The 24,509-nt window shown below is 44.4% G+C and overlaps 1 protein-coding gene across 1 annotated transcript; it reads right to left on the bottom strand.

Annotated features, from left to right (window-relative positions):
• Window positions 1–7,910: 7,910 nt before the first annotated feature.
• Window positions 7,911–11,684, bottom strand: LOC136754152 (extracellular calcium-sensing receptor-like). The gene is made up of 6 exons (XM_066710485.1): window positions 11,626–11,684; window positions 11,243–11,537; window positions 10,283–11,098; window positions 9,788–10,015; window positions 9,307–9,430; window positions 7,911–8,818 (listed from the first exon to the last, which is right to left on the bottom strand). The coding sequence occupies exons 1-6, from the start codon at window positions 11,679–11,681 to the stop codon at window positions 7,911–7,913; spliced, it is 2,427 nt and encodes an 808-aa protein (XP_066566582.1). The 5' UTR covers window positions 11,682–11,684.
• Between the last annotated feature and the right edge of the window lie 12,825 nt (window positions 11,685–24,509).

Genomic DNA, 24,509 nt, shown 5'->3' with positions numbered 1-24,509 from the left:
CTGCGAAGCCACAGGATCGTCCCTGAAGGGACGCGGCCACCATCGCCACCCCCACCCCCCTTCAACAGATCGACCGGACTCGACCAATGGCAAATGTAGCACTTGTATCCATCAATACCACACTATTTATGCTACTGGACCAGTTCTAGGTTCAACTGGAGTGGGGTTAACAGTATAAAATCAAACCAAAGACCAAATACTTTAAAAAAACAATATATGCAATAGTTATTCAAACCAATGAACAATCCTGCAGGTAACAGAAAGGTAAGTAAGTCTCACTTTCCCTTTTTTTCCAGACTCTTTTACCTAGGTCAGAAATAGTTTAGTTCAAAAAATCTTTTTTGTCTATTATGTTGTTTGCAAGCAACTATCTTATTTAGGTTAATAGGTTGTCCCTATTTTGGTTTTGTTATCTTCTTGGGTCGACCCTTTTTTCATTCCGTTCCTTTCACAGGTAAGACAACAAGTTCACAGTTTCCAAGTTAAAGTGAAACACTGTTTTAACTCATAACATTGAAAATTATGAAATAAAAGACAGTATAAAACATGACACTTCAAGTCAGTTCAAATTCAGTTCCAGGTATGCATTCCAATTCAGTTCAATTCAAAACTCCCAACTCCTACCGCTCTGGCATCGAGTTTATCAACTGTCCAACCATACACAGCGGATCCTCTCACTGGCGTGATTAAGGACAGTTCTTGTCTTTACAACGCAGTCCGTGGGGTTGGCTCGCCATTTTGTATGTCGTGTGCGAGTGTCTACTCCCTGCACACCATGAACCAATTTCCAACAGGAACAAAAAACCTGACCAGTACAACAGGTCATAAAGGAAATAAATAATTCTATCAATATAAATCAATTAAATAGTTTTACAATTACTGTGAATCGTGACGTTACTGCTATGTTGTTTAACCAGGCTCAAAGTCGGCGGAGCGGCACTTTGATCTCATAACTCCCTCTTTTAAATAAATAAACTTAAATAAAACCTCTTCCCACTAACACAGTGTACATTCACATTTGATTTCCTTAATAAACTGAAAAATATTAACTGCCAAACAGTTTGTATTTATGGCTTTCTCCACACAATTAGGTACGTTATTAGTTCTCTATTAACATTCACAGGTGCAATCATTAAAAGCAAAAGTTCAAGGAAATGACTTGAAACTCACCAAACCCATTGCGGTTTATTTAGATATGGTTGTCATGAATGGGTAACCAGATAGGTATTATTTTCCAATTTCTAAATCAACTCTTCATAAAAGTATTTTGCTCGCTAATCCTCTGCTTCTCTCCTCCGCTCTCAGATCTGTTATGAGTTCCCTATGTTACCTAGGGCAACCAATCTCTTAAAGGGGAACCGAAATTACAATTAACAGACTGTTAATTAATGAAATGCATACATTTTAACTAATTGAACATATTTGTGCATTTTAATGAATTATTTACACCTATTCATGTCATATTTTAATGTGGGTTACACAAGCCCACTACTGTCGGATGTTTCTAAAGGGCTCAAGCTCTCTCTCAGGAGATCTAGGTAATGCGGGAGAAAAGAGCGATATGACTAGTGGCCGACGAAGACTCTCGAGCAGGCTTCTACTCAGGGTACTTCCTGGTGCCAAAGAAGGAAGGAGGCTTCTGGCCCATTCTCGAACTGAGGGGCCTCAACATGTTTCTGAAGAAAATACCTTTCCGCATTTTGATGCTGTGCGGTTCCACGTCCCCATCCTCCTGGCGCACAGGAAATATCTACTCTTCCGCCTTCCAGGGCCAGGCATACGAGAATGTGCTGCTGTTCGGCCTCTCACTGGCTCCCCGCACATTCTTGAAGTGCATGGATGCAGCCTTGGCCCCCCTCAGTACAATGGGGATAAGGATCCTGAACTACCTGGACGACTGGCGGCTGCCTCGAATATTCTTCCCCTGGGCCTGCTGCGCATGCACCAACTGCAATGCTGGGTAAACGCCCACAAGCTACACCCAGCAAGACACCAACACCACCCCCTGACAGTGACCGTGACATGCTGGCAGGCACTGTCGTGGTGGAGAAACCTCGGCTGCCCCCTCGGATGTCCGCACAGATGGGAAGTCATCACCACAGACGCCTCCGGAACAGGCTGGGGCGCTGTCTGGAATGGAAGGGTGGTCCAAGGAGTGTGGAGTGGCCTCTGGTCAGCCGCACACATCAACATACAGGAACTGGAAGCGGTGCCCCTGGCGCTGCGACACTTTGCTCATGGTCTGGCAGACAAACACTTGGTTCTTGGTTCGGACAGACAACGCGTCGGTGGTGGCTTATATCAACCACCACGGGGGCCTACACTCCCCCAGACTACATCGTGTGGCGTGCAGACTTCTCTTGTGGGCGATACTCCATACGGGCAATACACGAGAAGATCAGACAGACTTTATCCACAGACAAGGCGTGAATTTCACTCTCCAGGGGAGGTCTGGACAGCTCGTAGTGGAGACTGAATCCTCAGGTGGTGGAGCAGATCTGGAAGAGGCTGGGACGAACTCAGGTCGACCTCTTTGTTACACAGGCAACGACCCACTGTCCACTGTGGTTCTCCCTGGAGACGGAAGGCGGCGTGCTGGGTGTGGACACCTTTGCTCACCCATAGCCACAGGAACTGCTGTACACCTTCCCCCAACTGCCACTTCTTCCACTGACAATGGAGAGGATTCGCCAGGATGGAGCTTGAGTTCTCCTGATTCCCCCCCGGTGGCTGAGACAATTGTGGTTCGCAACGCTGGCATAGATGATCAGCGTGGATCCATGGCAGCTTCCGCTTCGATGGGACTTACTGAGTCAAGCAGAGGGACTGTTGTGGCACCCCAACCCAGCACAACTGCAGTTGTGGGTTTGGCCCCTGAAAGGCACCAACTGATGTCTCTGGGGCTGCCTGTTAATGTCATGGAAACGCTGCAATCGGCCAGGGCCCCCACCACCAGGGCCCAATATACTAACAAGTGGTCAGTTTTTCAGAACTGGTGTATAGAGAGGCGTGTGGATCCAGTGTTTTGCCCCATATCGACAATCCTGTGCTTCCTGCAACAGACAGGAAATCTGCATCCACGCTGAAAGTCTATCTGGCTGCCATATTAGCATGTCACGATAAAATTGACAGTGTTTCCCCAGGAGCGCATTTCCTGGCGATCCAGTTTTTGAAAGGTGCGAGATGCTTGAGACCACTGATAAAGGACACAATTCCAGCCTGGGACTTGGAATTAGTGCTGAAAGGACTGAGCGGTGCTCCCTTTGAGCCCATCTCCACAACGGAGCTCCGCTTCCTCTCGCTCAAGGTAGCTTTTCTTGTAGCGATAACACTGGCAAGAAGAATTAGTGAAATTCACGCCTTGTCTGTGGATAAAGCCTGTCTGATCTTCTCGGGAAGCAACAACAGAGTCACTCTGAGAACGAACCTGGCCTTCCGGCCCCGGGTCGTGTCAGCGTTCCACATAAACCAGCCTGTTGTCCTGGAGTCTTTCCATCCCCCTCCACACGAATCAGATGAGAACTGCAAACTACATACACTCTGCCCTGACCTTTGAGGTACTATATGCAGAGGACTGAACAGAGCTGCAAATCTGACCAGCTGTTTGTCTGCTACGGTTCCACCACCAGAGGGCAGGCGGTTTCAAAACAGCAACTGGCGCAGTGGGTGGCGGACAAGATCTGGCTCACCTATGAGGCTGCTTATGTTCCCATGCCTGAACACATTTCAGCACACTCAACTAGGGGACATGCCACGTAGTGGGCTCTTTTTCACAGTGCCACACTTGAAGAACTGTGTAACTGTGACAACAGGGCCCCTATTGGGCAGCTTTGGTACATGTTTTCAATGATTGGCAGGTCAGAAGGCTCTTCCCATTCGATAATGGCTGTCTTTCTTTTTCAGGGAACTGGGGTTATTATAATAACCTTTCGTTTTCATTATGTCAATATTGTTCATTGTGTACTTCATTTTTAACCTTTCAGTGTTAATTGAACTGAGATTCAGTATAGGGGAATTAGGGTGTCAGTGAACATCACTTAAAATAATTTCCATTGTTTCTGTAACATTTAGCAAAGTCTGGGAATAATTAATTAACAAATCAGTATATTTTAGAAATGTTTATTAAACTAAACTAAATTAATTCCAGAATTAACTTTTTTCAGATGAAGGATGTGAATATGTTTATATACACTCACCTAAAGGATTATTAGGAACACCTGTTCAATTTCTCATTAATGCAATTATCTAACCAACCAATCACATGGCAGTTGCTTCAATGCATTTAGGGGTGTGGTCCTGGTCAAGACAATCTCCTGAACTCCAAACTGAATGTCTGAATGGGAAAGAAAGGTGATTTAAGCAATTTTGAGCGTGGCATGGTTGTTGGTGCCAGACGGGCCGGTCTGAGTATTTCACAATCTGCTCAGTTACTGGGATTTTCACGCACAACCATTTCTAGGGTTTACAAAGAATGGTGTGAAAAGGGAAAAACATCCAGTATGCGGCAGTCCTGTGGGCGAAAATGCCTTGTTGATGCTAGAGGTCAGAGGAGAATGGGCCGACTGATTCAAGCTGATAGAAGAGCAACTTTGACTGAAATAACCACTCGTTACAACCGAGGTATGCAGCAAAGCATTTGTGAAGCCACAACACATACAACCTTGAGGCGGATGGGCTACAACAGCAGAAGACCCAACACCGGGTACCACTCATCTCCACTACAAATAGGAAAAAGAGGCTACAATTTGCACAAGCTCACCAAAATTGGACAGTTGAAGACTGGAAAAATGTTGCCTGGTCTGATGAGTCTCGATTTCTGTTCAGACATTCAGATGGTAGAGTCAGAATTTGGCGTAAACAGAATGAGAACATGGATCCATCATGCCTTGTTACCACTGTGCAGGCTGGTGGTGGTGGTGTAATGGTGTGGGGGATGTTTTCTTGGCACACTTTAGGCCCCTTAGTGCCAATTGGGCATCGTTTAAATGCCACGGCCTACCTGAGCATTGTTTCTGACCATGTCCATCCCTTTATGACCACCATGTACCCATCCTCTGATGGCTACTTCCAGCAGGATAATGCACCATGTCACAAAGGTCGAATCATTTCAAATTGGTTTCTTGAACATGACAATGAGTTCACTGTACTAAACTGGCCCCCACAGTCACCAGATCTCAACCCAATAGAGCATCTTTGGGATGTGGTGGAACGGGAGCTTCGTGCCCTGGATGTGCATCCCACAAATCTCCATCAACTGCAAGATGCTATCCTATCAATATGGGCCAACATTTCTAAAGAATGCTTTCAGCACCTTGTTGAATCAATGCCACATAGAATTAAGGCAGTTCTGAAGGCGAAAGGGGGTCAAACACAGTATTAGTATGGTGTTCCTAATAATCCTTTAGGTGAGTGTATATATTAAGGATGCTTCTCATTTTGAACATTAAACAGCTGGTATTATTTAGCAATATAATTTATTTTTAAAATTTTAAACTGTCTCTTTGTGAATCCAAAACTGACACCGAAGTGCAGCCAGAGATATCTCTAATTAATTTCAAGATATCTTTAAACATTTAAAGATATCTGTAAATATTCAAATATATCTTGAAATGCAATTGAAGATCTCTAAATGATAACTTGGCTTGCCATATACAGTAAGCGCGATTCTGTTGTTTAAATTCATTTTGCTATTTTTGAAGAAGATTAGGCACCTAACAGAAATGGATACACAGGGGCCTTAATTAAATGTGTCCTTCTTTTGGATATAGTATATTTGAGGTATGGTGAGTCTTAAAAAAAATGCAAAAATGTACTTATACTGTCTTTACAAAACATGGTTCTTGGTTATATGATGCATAAAAAACAACAAGAACAAGAAAAAACACATAACATAATGGGCAGCAGTGTGGAGTAGTGGTCAGGGCTCTGGTGCGGAGGGTCATGGGTCCAGTCTCAGGTATGGGGCACTGCTATTGTGCCCTTGAGCAAGGTATTTTACCTAGATTTCTACAGTAATAACCCAGCTGTATAAATGGGTAACTGTATGCAAAAAATAATGTGGTGTATTACAACAATTGTAAGTCACTCTGGATAAAGGTATCTGCTACGAAATGCAATAATAAGTAGGAATGAGGCTTAATCATTATTTTCCAGTACTAGCACTCCCACACCCTGTACCACAACCACAATATAATTACTAAAAGACATGTAAATACATAAAATAATGTAAGCACAAAATAAAATAAAATAAAATTTAAAATTACCAAAAGCATGAGAAAATGAACAAATATGTAAAAACAGAAGCAATAGAATAATAAAAAATGAATACATAAAGTTGACAAGTTGATGCAAAAACACAATGTAAAATGCAATGCAACATTAGTTAATCTAGCTAAGCATTCTGTATTTTCATCATACACACAAAGGGTAACCATGGAGATGACAGCAGTCTTCAATTTGGTGCATGAATAATGGTGTATTGGACTTTGACTATGTCTGTCAAGCAGTGTGGCAAAGAAAGGGTTAAATTGTTCAGAAACAGGCTTCCTCCACAAAAGGGACTTCTGGGATTGCTACATGGAGGTAGGGGAGCTCTTCTTTGAAATTTAACTGCCGTAATTCTGTTCTCTGCCACTACTTTTCAAAGTTGCATGGATGAGAAGTATGAGGTGTACCTGCTATTTGATCAGAGGTAATTTATCACACTTCTTTATTAAAAGTTATACTTGTTGTATTAACAAAAAGAAGTCTGCCAAATATTAACTTTACACCAATATCAATCCTTGAATACATTCAGCAGACAGTTTTTTTTTCTTTAAGTATCTAGTATCTGACTGAACACTGCAGTCCCCATTGTCCATTTACTGAATCTGGGGTTTGAGAATGACTAGCTAAGGAGAGACTGTTTATAGTGAATAAGTTAAAGACTAAAATGTAAAAGTCCGGTGCGCGGACTGGACAGAATCAAGATTGGCTATCAATTATAACTAAACACACGCAAGACAGAGACGATGTGTAGCGAAAATGGTAGTGAACAACACTATGAAGTGAGCCAGCCAGCTGAAATACGCAGTTTGAATGTTTATTACAAACATAGACACAGAGAGCTTACGTTCCTGAGTCCAGCGAAGAGGCAAAAGAAGATGAACCTGTGCTGACGTCGCGTTTTATAGAACAGGAAGTGGAAGGGACCTGTTCTGAGTGCAGTGGTCCAATGGCAGCTTTCATAGAGTGATGTTTCGATCCGGTTCCTGTGGAAGTGCGCAGAAGCCCCTCCCCCTTGGGCAGTGCTTCCGACTTGAAAGATAACTGAAAGCACACGTTTGTAACACTTAGAAACAACAACAGCAACAACGATGTTTAAATGCTTTAATTTAATATATTTCTTTAAAATATGTATTTGAATTTAAAAACTGTACTTCAAATGCTCCATTTAAAGTCAGGATTTCAAGTAATTTGCGCATTGTTCTTTTACATCTTTATTTTTTTCTGTTTGTGTTGTGTATTTATTAATATTTATTAATATTACCTTTATTTTGTATTTTTGTGGTAACTAGTTCTACTATTTGATTGAACAATAAAACAGAAGAGTCCTCCTACTTTTTCAGAATAGGAACAAAGCCACGTCCCGCCCCTCCACAATAATACCGATCACAGCAGTGAATTCTTCAACAGCCCTATGCAGAACGTCTGAATAACAACACCAAGTGAATAGAGTGCATTTACATATTTATTTTCAAACTATATTCAGTTCAAATAAAACCAAACCATATACACGCACACACCCCCTGTTTAAATGTAGACATTGTTGCTGTTAATTGAGTCATGAGACTATAATGACTAGAAAATGTTATGGTCTCGAAGAAAGTACAGAATAGAATATGAAACTGCTCCAAAATTGTTAGTTTATTTTATTTTGATGACATTTTACCCATTAAATGTTTCTTTGTATTCATCTCAGGCTTTAGTAGTATAATATAAAATTTGGGTAGAAAAATACAAAATAGCAAGCCAAAACTTGATGCTAAAATGGCAAATATTTCTACGGCTACTGTAAATTTTCCAGGTGAACTGATATAAGCTGGAATAAATGTTGTCCAGACTGCACAGAATATGAGCATGCTGAATGTAATTAATTTGGCTTCATTGAAGTTACCAGGCAGTTTTCGAGCCAGAAAAGCCAGCACAAAGCACATGGCAGAGAGGAATCCAATATACCCTAACACAGCCCAGAATGCACCTGCAGATCCCAGGTCACACTCCAGAATGATTCTGTCTTTATAGTATTTCATATTTCGATTTGGAAAAGGGGGTGAAACAATCAACCACAGGGTGCATATTAAGGCCTGAATGAATGTAAAGGAAAAAATGCTTAACCTCTGCTGTGTGGGCCCGAACCATTTCATAATATTATTGCCTGGCAGTGTAGCCCTGAAGGCCATTAACACCACTATTGTTTTCCCCAGAACACAAGAGATGCACAGGACAAATGTGATGCCAAATGCTGTGTGGCGCAACATACAGGACCACTCAGAGGGCTGGCCAATGAAAGTAAGTGAGCAAAGGAAACACAGAGTCAATGAGAAGAGCAGGAGGAAACTGAGCTCAGAGTTATTGGCTCTGACTATTGGAGTATATCTAAAATAAAAGAAAACTATTGCTGTAACTACAGCTAAGAATGCTCCAAGTAAAGCAAATATAATTAGCAGTATTCCCATGATGTCTCCATAAGACAAGAATTCAATGTCCTTTAATATGCACTGGTCTCTCTCTTCATTGGACCAGTACTCCAGAGGGCACTTAGCACAGTCAATGGAATCTGGAAAAAAATAACTAAGAATTACAAACATGATGAATAAAATAAAATAAATAATCACAAACAATCTAATGCTGTTGGTCTTATTCTTATCATTATTACAAAATGTCATTGGATCAAAACATGTCTAGTTTTCTTATTTTTAAGTTTTGTCCTTCCAGTGTTAATTGAATTGAGATCAAGTATAGGGGGGAAATAGGGAGTCTGTAAACATTACTTTAAATTCTGAATTACTGTCATATTCAGCAAACACTTGGAAAAATGTATTGACAAATCAGTATAGTTTTACAATGTTTATTAAACTAAACTAAATTAATTAAAGAATAAACTTCAGATGAAGGGTGTGAAAACAAACAAAACAATTTAAAAGACATATATATATTTGTATATATACACACACACACAGATCCATGTCAATATATAGGATACTTCTCATTTTGAACACTAAACATCTGTTATTGTTTAGTAATTTAACTTATTTAATTTTGTACCTGTTTGATTGCTGATCTGTCCTTCAGCACATGGTACACAGTCAAAGCAGCAGACAGGTCTTCCCTTCTGAACTGCTTTGCGAGTGCCTGGGGGACAGCTCTCACTGCACACTGACACTGGCACCTTAGACACAATTGTTTTTATGCCATATAATTACTGTTAATGTTTGAACCATTTATAGTAGACTATACCAATATTCAAATGTATACCTTTGGTAAGCTTTTATTGGTGTTCCTGAAATACTTTACAGTACAATTTGGTACTGTAACTAAGACTCAATTAAATTTTTATTTCAAGAAAATACTTCTTCTAATATACTTAAAAAAATCTGAACTAATCTGAAAGTACTGATTATCTAGTGTAGAACATAGTCAATAATACATTGCCCTGTCACTTAGTTTATAAATATAAACATGTATTACATAAATATATAATAGGCAGTCATTTTGGTTTAAGACAAACAAGTTGATGAAAACGTACCTGATTCTGGTAGCCTGTCCAGACAATGCTCATGTTGTTCATTGTAAAACGTGTTTCCCTTGGTAAAGATGCATCATAATGTCCAACAACAACAAAGTCAATGTTCTCGTCATTATTTAGTTGCCAGTTGACTAATTCATATCTTGCTGCTGGATCCCCATTGCTGTCAAAAGACACCTGTTCCCCAGTTTTAGTTTTGAAATTTATATTGTTTAGGTAATGAAGCACCTGTGAAACAGATAGATTCAAGTTTACTTTTTTAGTGACTGTGTAGTCTATATCCATATAATAGCATTTGATACCAATGCAGTTTGTCAGTCAAGTTGTATTCAAATTTAAATTTGATATTAGATTTCAGTGTTAAATTTGTAGTTTTAGATTGTTAAGATGTTAATATCCACATCTCAAGCTGTATCAATTGCATATAAATCATCAGTAATAATTAAGGCTTTTGCTTAATATAATTAGATTTGTTTAAAAAAAAAACATCCTTACCTGCCAAGGTGCAATTTCCATGTTGTTTGAACAGGTTCTATTTATAAAGTGATCTTCCCCATATTTACAGCTGAGAAGATCATGAAGAGCATGCGCCACTGCATACACTGCTTTATAAACATTATGAGGGATTCTGAGCTCAGACACATCAGTGTACTGATTATTCACTTCTCTTAAGTTCTCCATCCCTGTACAAGGAATTGTTTTTGTTTCCTTGTCATGGTTTGTCAGACTACAGCTAAAAACTGTTTCCCAAAAATCCTGCAGAAATGTATTATGGGGATCATTAGATGGGTGAACACTTAATAAAAAATCATTTAAGCCTCTTATTTTGGTGTTCACTATTGTAAATCCAATTGCACCACCGAGAATTTTATAACTGTCATGATTAGCAAGGTTTCTGGAGGTTATCCAAGATTCACTGCCTATCCACTGCACACCAGTGACATTTTGAAGCAGTAATTCTTTTAATAATATCGACATCTCAACTTGAGGCAAGAAAGCTAGTATTACTTTTGCAGTAGACATTCTAATGATGTTTATAATTCTATGAATTTTGTGTATTGGATCAATGCTTGAAAAGGCTTCTGAATACTCAATACAAACACCCTCCTCTTGAGCAACTTGCAGAAAGGTTGCCGTCCCACTGTTGCCGTAATCATTATCACTTCTAATGGCCCCAACCCAGGTCCATCCAAAGTGCCTGACAAGCTGTGCCAGGGCTCTGCTTTGGTAATAGTCACTGGGGATGGTTCTGAAGAATGAGGGAAATCGTTTTCTGTCGCTCAAGCATGCACAGGTAGCAAGGTGACTAATCTGTACCAAAAAAGTAAATGTAAATACAAATATTCCACAAATGAATGTGACTAAATATGTATTTTATTTTAATACGATATACGATATACCTAATTATAATTGTAATTTGGATATGAAAAGTAAAAAGCATTAAAATGTGCTTACCAATGGCACATTGAAAGGTCCGAGAGATGTTGCAGTTCCGATTGTTACAGATGAGTCTGCTTGTCCTATAATTGCATGGACGTTAGGTGGTTTGGTGCAGGAGTTTTCAGAGAGAACTCCTTCCTCCTGGCCGTTCACTAAACTAAAAGCACCCCTTAATGTTGCTGGTATATTTGAACACACACTGTGGATCCTGTAGCCCAAGGTAACATTGGGGAGAATATCTGTATTGTTGTTTATTTCCTCTATAGTGAAGATCATGGACTGGGCAAGCTGAACATTTCTGAAATGTATTCTGAAGGAACAGACATACATAATGAATAACTAAACTTTTAAATATATATATATATATATATACAATTAAATTATACATTATTACTTACCCATTGCATTCTGTAGGTTTTGACATACTTGTGAAGTTGTTCATTGTACTAACCATCCTTGGTTTTAATGAAAATAAACCTCCAATTAAAATGTCTCCATTCTTTGAAAATGTGGGCAGGTCTGGTGTCCCTTGCAACCTACAAATTGGCTTCTCTGCTGATGCTAAGAGGGCAAGTAGAAGTACTGTTAATACTAGCATTTTCAAATGTCTTCCATGTCAGTGACAACATTCAACACATCCTGCTTTTATGTTGTACAGTGTGTGGAGCTGTCACAGGTGCTAAATTAAACCTTGAGTGGAATTCATGCACTCATTACAACAGTAACTCTCAAAGGTGGGTTAGATCTCTTGTGTGTTTTGGTTGAACATTTGATCACAACATTCTTAAAATCACATATTTGTGGTTTGATTTTAATAAATGCATAAACATAATAAAGCTATTTTATGTAATACAGCAATATAAATACAAAATACTTTTTATACAGTTTATTTCCAAGCTCACACTATTCTGTAAACAACATGTTTGCATTCACATGTTTCAGAATAAGGATTTTTAATTCCACACATGGACTTTAAATACTTCTCGGTTTAAATGTTGTACAGAAAATACAATTTTGCCATCTCCGCGCTGTCATTTACTAATTCAAGAAAGGTCCTTTTGGGGTACCTTAAAGAGGGGATCTTGACTCTTTCTCGAGCTCTCCAGTATTTTGCCCTTACTAAGTCATCATACATTGTTGTGTAGTACCAATTTGCCACTTACATATCCTACAATGTGGCCCTGAAGAGTCGATGATGAAGACTAGAGTGATCACAAATTCAAGACACAAAATTGTTCTTACATTTCTCCACAAAGTTGGCAGAGAGCATGGACTAATTAATTATACAACAGAGGGTCATGATAAGCAGAAAGCTGGATAACTAATCCCTTTTGAGAGCTGAGCATTGACAGAGCCCTATCTGCAACTGAGTTAGTTTGCGATGATCCAAATTGTTCTTTTTTTAAAAAAAAAATTGTTCTTCCAAAACTACTTCACCAGAATTGTGTCCATGCAAAGGAATCAAATATGACAACTCCTCTTGAAAAGACTGGCCAACAAAAAAGGCACAGAAACAGAAAGGGACCTTCTTCACTTCAGAAATTCCAAGATATGAGTTAGTGCATTAGCTTAATCCGGAATATGTCAATTTAGGATATTACAATATGTAGCACATTATAATAAGCAGAAGTATTGCAAAAGTATGAATATTTGTTCCTTTGTCTAAAGCTTGACAGTAATTGAGAGGAGGGTCTTCCGAAGAAGCTGTCTGTTGAGGTCACATACCAAACTGCCCAAAGCACCTTTTTCAATATCATAAAACTACCCACACTAAGTTGACTATTCGTCATTTAAGGAGGACTTTCTCTCCTGTATATGTACTGTGGACACCGGCTTCTGACTTGTAGAATGCTGCTGTGAGAAATCTGTTGGAACTCTGGGGCAAATTAAAGTTAACAACCTTGATCGATTTCTTTTTTCTTTTTGGTTGTTTCTGATTCCTCTCAGTTTCTGCAATTCTTAAATACATTAGTAATGGTTTTATCTCTTCAAAAATAAAAATTATGTTGCTGTTTGCTATTTTTAGGTGACCCAGCATCATTTTGTAACCAGTATTGGGACTAGTACTTGTCGTCATACAGCGTTAGCTAAAACTCTGATAAACACGTATCAATAGGTATCTTCAATTAATACTGTTACATTCAGACATTTTCATTGTTTCTGTAGGTGATTAAATATTTAAATAACTGAAGCGTGTCTATTGGAATAAACATGTTTTGTCTCTTCCTCGCTCCAGGCGCCGGCCTCCACCTTACCAAGGCTGGAACCCAAGCGGCCTGCCTCTGCAGCACGGTGCTCATTTATATGACTACACCAGGCTTGCTTTGTTAGGCTGCCCTTGTGTATAGTCAGTGCTGTTTCAGCGGAGGCCACCCAGGCTGGCCATGAGCAGCCTGCTGCACATGTTGTCAGGGGTTCACTGAGCCCTGTATTAAGTGGAGGGCATTGAGCTGGTCTCCCCTTGCCCTGCTTTGTGTATGCTTCTTGGCCACAACACAGTAGAGCTTGCTGTTGGCCACTCCTTGCTGTGCTGGTCAGGCCGGAGGGGACTGCTCCTGTGGTAAGCGAGGGCGTATGAGCAATCTCCTTTTGCCCCGCTTCTTTATTTAGCCTTGCTGTCACAGTAGAGCTTGTTGTCACTCCTCTCCTAACTGTGCTACTTAAGCAGGAGGTGACTGCTCCTGTGGTGGGTGAGGGCACAAGAACCTGTCTCTTGCTGCCCCACCTTGTATATTGGCTCCTTCTTTTCACACGGTAGAGCGTGTCGTCACTGCCCGCTCCTAGCTGTGCTAGTCGAGCAGGAGGTGACTGCTCCTGTGGTAAGTGAGGGCGCAAGAGCTTGGCTCCTCTTGCCCCACTTGTATACTATAGCACAGTAGAGCTCACGGTTGCCCCACTCCTTGTTGTGGTCAGGACAGAGGGAGCTGCTCCTGTGGTAAGCGAGGGCACATGAGCTGGTCTCCTGTTGCCCTGCTTCTTTATTTAGCCTTGCTGTCACAGTAGAGATGGCCATCACTCCTCTCCAGCTGTGCTACTTGAGCTGGAGGTGACTGCTCCTGTGTTAAGCGAAGGCACAAGAGCTGGTCTCTTCTTGCCCTAATTGTGTGTTATATCTCAGTAAAGCTTGCAGTTGCCTGCTCCTAGCTGTGTTAATCAAGCAGGAGGTGACTGTTCCTGTTTAAGTGTGAGTCACAAGAGCTGTCTCTTGTTGCTCCACTTCATATACTATTGCACAGTAGAGCTGCTATCGCCCCACCCCTAGCTGCTAGTTGGCAGACGTTTCGCACCTGGTGCCAAGATAGGGGTCATGACCAATTTAATTGCCTCACCGGTGTCATATTACATCTCCGATTGTCATTACCGGATTGATTTCATTTCCTGAACGGAGCTTGATGGCTATGGCCTTAAGACTGCGTTTTTGCTGGCAATCACCTCTGCAAAATGCATGAGTGAGTTACACGTCCTGTCTGTACACCCATCGTGTGTCCGTTTTGCGGGAGATGGCTTCAGGGTCACGCTATGGCCTGACCATGCATCCCTCCTGAATGTGCTGTCTCCTTTTGATGTAAACAGGCCTATTGCGTTGATGGCTTTCATCCTCCTCCCTTTTCTTTGGATCAGGAGAGTCGGCTTCACCTGCTATTTGGAACACACTAAGGATATTATTTGCTCGAACAGGTGCTGTTTGTGTCCTATGGAGTGTGCACACAGGGCCAGGCACTTCTCGCATTGGATTGTGGACGCTAGCGCATCCTGGATGGAGCTAGTTTGAACCGTGTTTTCTCTTCTGTGCCTTCTAGTTGAGCACCCACGGGAGCTGCTCCTGGGCTTGCTGACTGCCCTGTCGATGTGTTCCCAGGATCTGTCACACGGCCTCCAGGTACATTGCCTTATGAGGCCACCCGGTATATTATTGCATTGTGTTGGTGTGGTGCATGTGTCTTGCCTGTACCACACTGTGTACATACTATGTGTAGACAGCAGGACTCATGCCCTGAGTTTTTGAAAACTTGAGAGCAATGTGGCTTTAGTCATTTACTTTAGTCATTCTGCACAAAATCACTGCAAAGTCTGAGCATGCATTGACTAAATGGTCAGATTCTGTGCAGATTCTGTGCAGAATGAAGAAAGTCTGGGTGATGTGAACTGCACCCCATGTAAATACGCCATGATCCTTGGAAGTTTTATAGTTTCTATAGGAAGCCTGCTTAGTTACAACATGAGATATCAATAAAAAGTATTGAGATTAAAGAGTTGAAAAGACTACAACTGCAGTGGGTAACTGTAGGATTTAATTAAAAGCAGTTTTGGAATCGTTGTAGGACATTAAAAAGTTTTTGATCTAAATTAACACAGTGAGGGAAAAAAGTATTTGATCCCCTGCTGATTTTGTACGTTTGCCCACTGACAAAGAAATGATCAGTCTATAATTTTAATGGTAGGTGTATTTTAACAGTGAGAGACAGAATAACAACAACAAAATCCAGAAAAACGCATTTAAAAAAAGTTATAAATTGATTTGCATGTTAATGAGGGAAATAAGTATTTGACCCCTTCGACTTAGTACTTGGTGGCAAAACCCTTGTTGGCAATCACAGAGGTCAGACGTTTCTTGTAGTTGGCCACCAGGTTTGCACACATCTCAAGAGGGATTTTGTCCCACTCCTCTTTGCAGATCCTCTCCAAGTCATTAAGGTTTCGAGGCTGACGTTTGGCAACTCGAACCTTCAGCTCCCTCCACAGATTTTCTATGGGATTAAGGTCTGGAGACTGGCTAGGCCACTCCAGGACCTTAATGTGCTTCTTCTTGAGCCACTCCTTTGTTGCCTTGGCTGTGTGTTTTGGGTCATTGTCATGCTGGAATACCCATCCACGACCCATTTTCAATGCCCTGGCTGAGGGAAGGAGGTTCTCACCCAAGATTTGACGGTACATGGCCCAGTCCATCGTCCCTTTGATGCGGTGCAGTTATCCTGTCCCCTTAGCAGAAAAACACCCCCAAAGCATAATGTTTCCACCTCCATGTTTGACGTTGGGGATGGTGTTCTTGGGGTCATTCCTCCTCCTCCAAACACGGCGAGTTGAGTTGATGCCAAAGAGCTTAATTTTGGTCTCATCTGACCACAACACTTTCACCCAGTTCTCCTCTGAATCATTCATTGGCAAGTCGGAAGCACTGCCCAAGGGGGAGGGGTTACTGTATAACCAAGCCGTCACAAGGGAGGAGGCAGCGAACTGATAAGGGAGCCTGCCCCGAGGTGTACCGCTAGGGGCCTCGGCAACACAACTCCAGACAGGAGCCACAGAGCCCCCTTGGGGCCAAACTGGGCTGTCAAGGAGCGAGGACCGTAGTCACGCTCTACCAGGGACTGTCTGCAATCAGCATATACAAAGCAGGGCTAGAAAGGACAACTCTTACGCCCTCCGCTTACAATAGCATGGCTGGCTGCTGTACTAGTGCATCTAGGAGCGAGGCCGTATATCTACTTGCACAAAATATGGCGCGGGCAATCAAGCAAATTGTGCGCCTTCTGCGCATTAACGTGGCAGTGAACCCCTGATCCTGCAGGAGCGGGGCCACAGACCCACTGAATAACACACAGCTGGCTATTTCACTGAGTAGCTACAGCTGGACATAACAGTATACACAGCGCAGCAGCAGGAACATTCATGCTGCCTCCGCGCAGCACAGGAAAATCATGTTTACTGAACGGTACAGAGCACCCAGCTCCACTGTGCTGTCATAACAACTAAACACATTGCGGGGTGCAGGAAGCAAATGCACCACCACGTTACACGGGAGAAGTTGTCACTGTTAAGGTACAACCACTTCACCAGAAGTAAACCCTTCAGGTTCCCTGGACTAGGATAACCCCTGGACTAGGATAACCCAGCGCCGTCAGTACAGAATGGTGGATCCTCCGCAGGAGACGAGCTCGGGAGGAAAAAGGCACAGACACAATGCCAGATCTTTTGTCTTCAGTTTATTTTTGCAACAGCACACAGTTTTATACATGTCAGAAGTCAGAGTTCCGGGGCAGGACATATCATAGTAAAGATCTAGTTGCTAGGCAGACATGAAATGTGTCCAATATTATAACCCCTAACACACTCGACAGTTTCGGTTGACATATCTGCACAGTTTGCCTAGCAGTAGATGATGTGATATCTTATTTCTGGTTTGTCTGAAGAGCAGCATGTATATTGTTTATGTTGTCAGCTCTGAGCTGTTCCTCAAAATATAATATAAATATAGGGAGATTGTGGTTTGACATTTCCAAAATAGAGGTGAGGGGATGGCCGTGAGTTCAAGTGTCTAGACTTTCACAGAACTAGTTATGCGCGAGTATGTTATTTATGTTATTTCTGCAATAATGACAAATTTCAGCCCCCCTTGCCACGGCAACATTTCCAGTGAGATATGACAATGTTAACTCTGCAACTTCTGTTAAAGGCTAATCCTACAATAAGAATACAATATAATGAGTTACATGGTTACAGTTGGTTAAATAATCAGTATGCCTACCAAACTTAATTATCCCCAACAGTTAGTATATGAATATGTTATATACAAATCCTTGTACTCTGTTCTCCCAACATGCAGAGTATTATACAGTGGGTATATACAATACATAGGGGTCAATTTTACCCCAACAGCTATTACCCCACCTATTAGCACAGCTAATGCAGGACAACAACAGGCTCTACCATGACCATCAAACCATAACATTGCGGTGTGCAGTAAACCGTTCATGCACTCTTCGCATAACATGGTAGCATTGGCCGCTTGCTCCACTAGCCCAGCTAGGAGTGAGGCCACACCAGCTCTACAATGTTGTTCTACAAATGAACAACAATATATATCTAACGGCAGTAGGAACAGTCATGCCGCCTGCGCACAGCACAGGAGCATCCAGCACAACTGAATAGTACAGAGTGGAAGAGCTCTATTGTGCTGATAATTAGATTTCGTACAAACAAACTATATACACCATGGGGCACAGGAGCCTGCTCATGCGACACACGTGGGACTTCATAGCTGTGGCTGCTTCCTCCACTAGCACAGCTAGAAGCAAGGCCACATCAGCCTGACCATGTCAAGACAAACGAACTATATACACCACGGGGTGCAGGAGCCGGCTCATGCGCCACACGTGAAAACACAGGAGTAGATAACACCTGCCGAATAGCGCAGCTAGCGCATGGCAACCACAGCTCTTACCACATGAATAAATGAACTATGTACACAGCGGGGCACTGGAGAAACTCAAGTGCCCTCCGTTGGAGGACAACAGCAGCGGCCCCCTTGCTCCATGGCGTACACAGCCAGAGCGGGCCACAGACCTGCTGACCAAGGAACTACATACACAGCGAGGCAGCGAAACTCAAGCGCCATCAGCTGGGAACAGCAGCAGTGAGCTCCGTGCTGCACAGGTCAGACCTGCTGTTTAACACATTTATACACTCACCTAAAGGATTATTAGGAACACCATACTAATACTGTGTTTGACCCCCTTTCGCCTTCAGAACTGCCTTAATTCTACGTGGCATTGATTCAACAAGGTGCTGAAAGCATTCTTTAGAAATGTTGGCCCATATTGATAGGATAGCATCTTGCAGTTGATGGAGATTTGTGGGATGCACATCTAGGGCACGAAGCTCCCGTTCCACCACATCCCAAAGATGCTCTATTGGGTTGAGATCTGGTGACTGTGGGGGCCAGTTTTGTACAGTGAACTCATTGTCATGTTCAAGAAACCAATTTGAAATGATTCGACCTTTGTGACATGGTGCATTATCCTGCTGGAAGTAGCCATCAGAGGATGGGTACATGGTGGTCATAAAGGGATGGACATGGTCAGAAACAATGCTCAGGTAGGCCGTGGCATTTAAACGATGCCCAATTGGCACTAAGGGGCCTAAAGTGTGCCAAGAAAACATCCCCCACACCATTACACCACCACCACCAGCCTGCACAGTGGTAACAAGGCATGATGGATCCATGTTCTCATTCTGTTTACGCCAAATTCTGACTCTACCATCTGAATGTCTGAACAGAAATCGAGACTCATCAGACCAGGCAACATTTTTCCAGTCTTCAACTGTCCAATTTTGGTGAGCTTGTGCAAATTGTAGCCTCTTTTTCCTATTTGTAGTGGAGATGAGTGGTACCCGGTGGGGTCTTCTGCTGTTGTAGCCCATCCGCCTCAAGGTTGTACGTGTTGTGGCTTCACAAATGCTTTGCTGCATACCTCGGTTGTAACGAGTGGTTATTTCAGTCAAAGTTGCTCTTCTATCAGCTTGAATCAGTCGGCCCATTCTCCTCTGACCTCTAGCATCAACAAGGCATTTTCGCCCACAGGACTGCCGCATACTGGATGTTTTTCCCTTTTCACACCATTCTTTGTAAACCCTAGAAATGGTTGTGCGTGAAAATCCCAGTAACTGAGCAGATTGTGAAATACTCAGACCGGCCCGTCTGGCACCAACAACCATGCCACGCTCAAAATTGCTTAAATCACCTTTCTTTCCCATTCAGACATTCAGTTTGGAGTTCAGGAGATTGTCTTGACCAGGACCACACCCCTAAATGCATTGAAGCAACTGCCATGTGATTGGTTGGATAGATAATTGCATTAATGAGAAATTGAACAGGTGTTCCTAATAATCCTTTAGGTGAGTGTATATATACAGAGCGGCGTACAGACCAGACTCATGCACCAATGCGACACAATGCGTAATGAACGAACTATATACAGGGCGGCCTTGTAAGGCAATGTGCCTGAAGGCCGCATGACAGACCCTGGGAACAAATCGACAGGCTATCAGTAAATCCAGGAGCAGCTCATGCGGGTGCTCAACTGGAAGGCATAGTCCGGTGGAAGGGAAGACACGGTTCACTAGCTTCCTCAGGATGCACTTAACAGGGGCAGACTGGGAGAGGAAAAGGCAGGAGCCAGAGTGCAGCCAACACCGGGTTCCCAATGGCAGGGACCGGTCCTGTCACGTCCAACCTGTAGAACCGGGCAAATGTAAGTGGCGAAGCCCAAGCTGCAGCCGCACAAATGTCTGACAAGGGGTCGCTTTGAAAAAGGGCCCACGATGTGGCAACGCCTCGAGTCGAGTGGCCCACCAGGTGTTCAGGCACCAGGGTCCCAGTGGACTCGTAGGCCATGGTAATGGTGTCCACAATCCAATGCGAGAGGCACTGCTTTGAAAAGCACCTGTCCCTGTGTTCGCGCTCCATAAGACACAAACAGTTGGTCTGAGCACCGAATGTCCTTAGTGCGTTCCAAATAGCACCTGAGGGCCCGCACAGGGCAGAGCAGGTGAAGCTGACTCTCTTGCTCTGAAGCAAAGGGAGGAGAATGAAAAGCTATCAACTCAATAGGCCTGTTGACATGGAATGGAAACAACACTTTCGGGAGGAACGCAGGGTTAGGCCGTAGCGTGACCCTGGAGCCATCTCCCGCAAAATGGACACACGATGGGTGTACGGACAGGGCGTGTAACTCGCTCACGTGTTTTGTAGAGGTGATTGCCAGCAAAAACGCATTCTTAAGTGACACCAGATTCAGCTCAGACGCCATGCGGGCAGTGAAGGAGTGTGAGGAGGCCGCAGCCATCGAGCTCCCTTTAAAAACTGCACACCCAGGAAATGAGACCCAGGGGGCTCGCAATCAATCCGGACATGACATGCGGAGATGGCCGCCAGATACACTTTGAGTGTGGATGGGGACTTGCCCTGGTCCAACAGCTCTTGTAAAAACTGTAATATGACCCCAATGGGACAATGAATTGGGTCTTGACTGCCGTCTTGGCACCAGGTGCTAAATGTCCACCAGTGGTAGGAATACTGTGACCTCATAGAGGGAGCTCTCGCCGACTGAATACCGTGTCTGACAGACCACAGGCAATCAGTCGCTCCGCCGCTCTTCCCTGTCGTTAACGCGCTTGCGTGTCGTAGGAGAGGCGAGGCTGCTGCGGGGAGCGCAGCTGCCGTGGCAGGTGCGGTAGTGGCAGCCTGCCCAGCAGCGGAATCAGGAGGAGATACAAGCGCAGGGGGCGCGGCTGTCTCCGTCACTCCAACAGCTCTTGTAAAAACTGTAATATGACCCCAATGGGACAATGAATTGGGTCTTGACTGCCGTCTTGGCACCAGGTGCTAAATGTCCACCAGTGGTAGGAATACTGTGACCTCATAGAGGGAGCTCTCGCCGACTGAATACCGTGTCTGACAGACCACAGGCAATCAGTCGCTCCCTCTCAGGGGCCAGGCCCAGAGCTGGACAAGGCCCGGGTTGGGGTGCCAAAGCGTGCCCTGCACCTGGGACAACAAGTCCGCTCTCACTGGGAGCTGCCAGGGGCATACCGAGGGTCAAATTGTGAGGGCTCCGCCACCAACGGAGTGCCTTCCAGCACACCGGAGTGACTGTGACTCTGCGTGTATAATCGCGGTGAGGATGCATCTGTAAAGACGGAGGAGGAGGAGGCCGAGGGTCTGTGATACTACTGCTAGAAGGCCCAGCAGCCTCTGGCAAGGGGATACCCTGACGCGAGCTATCAGTCAGAAGAGGGAGAGAGACATTGAGCTCCTGAAGGCTGCCTGCGAGGCTGGGCTGAGGGTGTAAGCGGGTAGACCCTGGCTCGCTGCAAGGACTGTTCCCTCTCCTAGGGAGTGCGCGTCAGCATCTCCTCCATGGAGGGGCCAAAAGTAAAGCCCGGCGATATGGGCGCCTCTAGGAGGCGGGTCCTGTCGTCTTGCTGCAGCCGGTGCTCCCTCTCGAACCTGGAGCGTTTGGGGGCGGGTCAGAGGGCCAGGGGATGTGCAAGCAGTCCACGGCCCTCTGGATCACCGCCCAAAACTCCCGGTCCTGACTTACAGGAACAGGGGAAGTGTTGTTGCTCAATGGAGTGGGGGGGGGGGCGAGGCAGGTTCCCCCTCCATGAGCTCCGCCTCTGACTTCAAAGCCGCGTGCGGGCTGAGTAATAGGCGGTCCTCCTCCCAGATTACCTGTCTGCTGTCCTTGTCCATAAACAGGGCAGAGAGGCTCCCTTCAGAGTCCCGTGGTACATGGGCTGGCAGTGGAGACTCGAGATGTGGGTTGGGGGGCAGGGTCTGGGCTGCTGTTTGCGCTGTGCAGACAGAAGGGTGCAGATATGGTCCATCCTGCTATTCAGGACAAGGATGGTCTCATCACTGCCTCTGTCTGTGAAGCCGGTTCTCCGTTGCTGATGGCGCGGTGGGGAGGGGGCTAACGATGACTCAGAAGAGGGGGAGGGAGCCCGTGGGCATCACTCCGCCACTCTTCCCTGTCGTTAACGCGCTTGCGCGTCGTAGGAGAGGTGAGGCTGCTGCGGGGAGTGGCAGCCTGCCCATCAGGAGGAGATACAAGCGCAGGGGGCGCGGGGGCGTGGCTGTCTCCGTCACTGCAGCCCCAGAGGAGGAGACAGAGGGGCTCGGGGAGAGGTGGAGATCCAGCGTCCCCGAGGCCCCCCCATCACTTGCCGGAGTGGGGGATCTTTGGGCGCGGCGGCGAGTGCGGTGGTGCCCGGTGGAACGGCAGACCTCCGGGCGTGCCGTAGCGGACCTGGAAGTCGTAGACAAATTGCACCCGCTGTTGGTCTCCAGACAGACGGGGCATAAGACTTCCCCACTCCAGGTGGGCAAGGTGCACTGGCCGCAAGCGGCACAGTGGCAGGGGCGAGAGGAGCTCATCGCCGAGCACTGAGTGCACATGTGCGTGCACAGGGAAACGCCGGTCAGTGATGCACCGGGGCACACAACAACTGAAATGTCTCTGCAACAAGTCGAGCGCCTAGCAGGCCGGCTACTGTAAGTGTGTCTCCACACGGGGGCGCTGCGACAACAACCACATGCAACCTTGCTGTTGTCGGACTGAACACTGTGTATACCAAGCACCAGGTGCTGGATACAAGCGCCATGTAGGCCTGTAGGCTTAACCACACCGTGTGTGCCGGGGTTTCCAGGGACACCGGGTGACGTGAAGTCTGGGGTCCGCGGGGGCCGAGGGTAGCAGACCACCAACCGTAGCAGCATCTAAAACCAAGGCCTACACACATGGACCGAGAGGGCTAGCAGTGCTCATTCTCAGTGAACTGAGAGAGCGAGATCTCCTACAGCCGCAGCTGCAGGCTGTAGTGCGGGCGTAAGCCAGTGGAGGAGCACCTCATGCGGGCGAGATCTCTTACAACACACCGAGGCTCCGGCCGGGCAGGCGGATTTTACTGCCGCTGCTAGCGCTCCTGCTGTGGAGGAAAAGGTCCTGTGGACAAAAAACCAACACAGCAAGCAGTCGGAATATATATAGCTCTATATAAACATGACTATTATTTTTAAAAGGCTCTTCTTGTGAACGAAACAGAAACCGAAAGCGTAGCCGGACCTCCGGTGCGCGGACTGGACAGAATCAAGATTGGCTATCAATTATAACTAAACACACGCAAGACAGAGACGATGTGTAGCGAAAATGGTAGTGAACAACACTATGAAGTGAGCCAGCCAGCTGAAATACGCAGTTTGAATGTTTATTACAAACATAGACACAGAGAGCTTACGTTCCTGAGTCCAGCGAAGAGGCAAAAGAAGATGAACCTGTGCTGACGTCGCGTTTTATAGAACAGGAAGTGGAAGGGACCTGTTCTGAGTGCAGTGGTCCAATGGCAGCTTTCATAGAGTGATGTTTCGATCCGGTTCCTGTGGAAGTGCGCAGAAGCCCCTCCCCCTTGGGCAGTGCTTCCGACTTGAAAGATAACTGAAAGCACACGTTTGTAACACTTAGAAACAACAACAGCAACAACGATGTTTAAATGCTTTAATTTACATATATTTCTTTAAAATATGTATTTGAATTTAAAAACTGTACTTCAAATGCTCCATTTAAAGTCAGGATTTCAAGTAATTTGCGCATTGTTCTTTTACATCTTTATTTTTTTCTGTTTGTGTTGTGTATTTATTAATATTTATTAATATTACCTTTATTTTGTATTTTTGTGGTAACTAGTTCTACTATTTGATTGAACAATAAAACAGAAGAGTCCTCCTACTTTTTCAGAATAGGAACAAAGCCACGTCCCGCCCCTCCACAATAATACCGATCACAGCAGTGAATTCTTCAACAGCCCTATGCAGAACGTCTGAATAACAACACCAAGTGAATAGAGTGCATTTACATATTTATTTTCAAACTATATTCAGTTCAAATAAAACCAAACCATATACACACACACACCCCCTGTTTAAATGTAGACATTGTTGCTG

Source organism: Amia ocellicauda, chromosome 7, assembly GCF_036373705.1.
Source record: "Amia ocellicauda isolate fAmiCal2 chromosome 7, fAmiCal2.hap1, whole genome shotgun sequence".
Lineage (NCBI taxonomy): Eukaryota > Metazoa > Chordata > Actinopteri > Amiiformes > Amiidae > Amia > Amia ocellicauda.
Note: the sequence above shows the minus strand (reverse complement) of the source record. Positions and strands in the feature narration are given on the sequence as shown.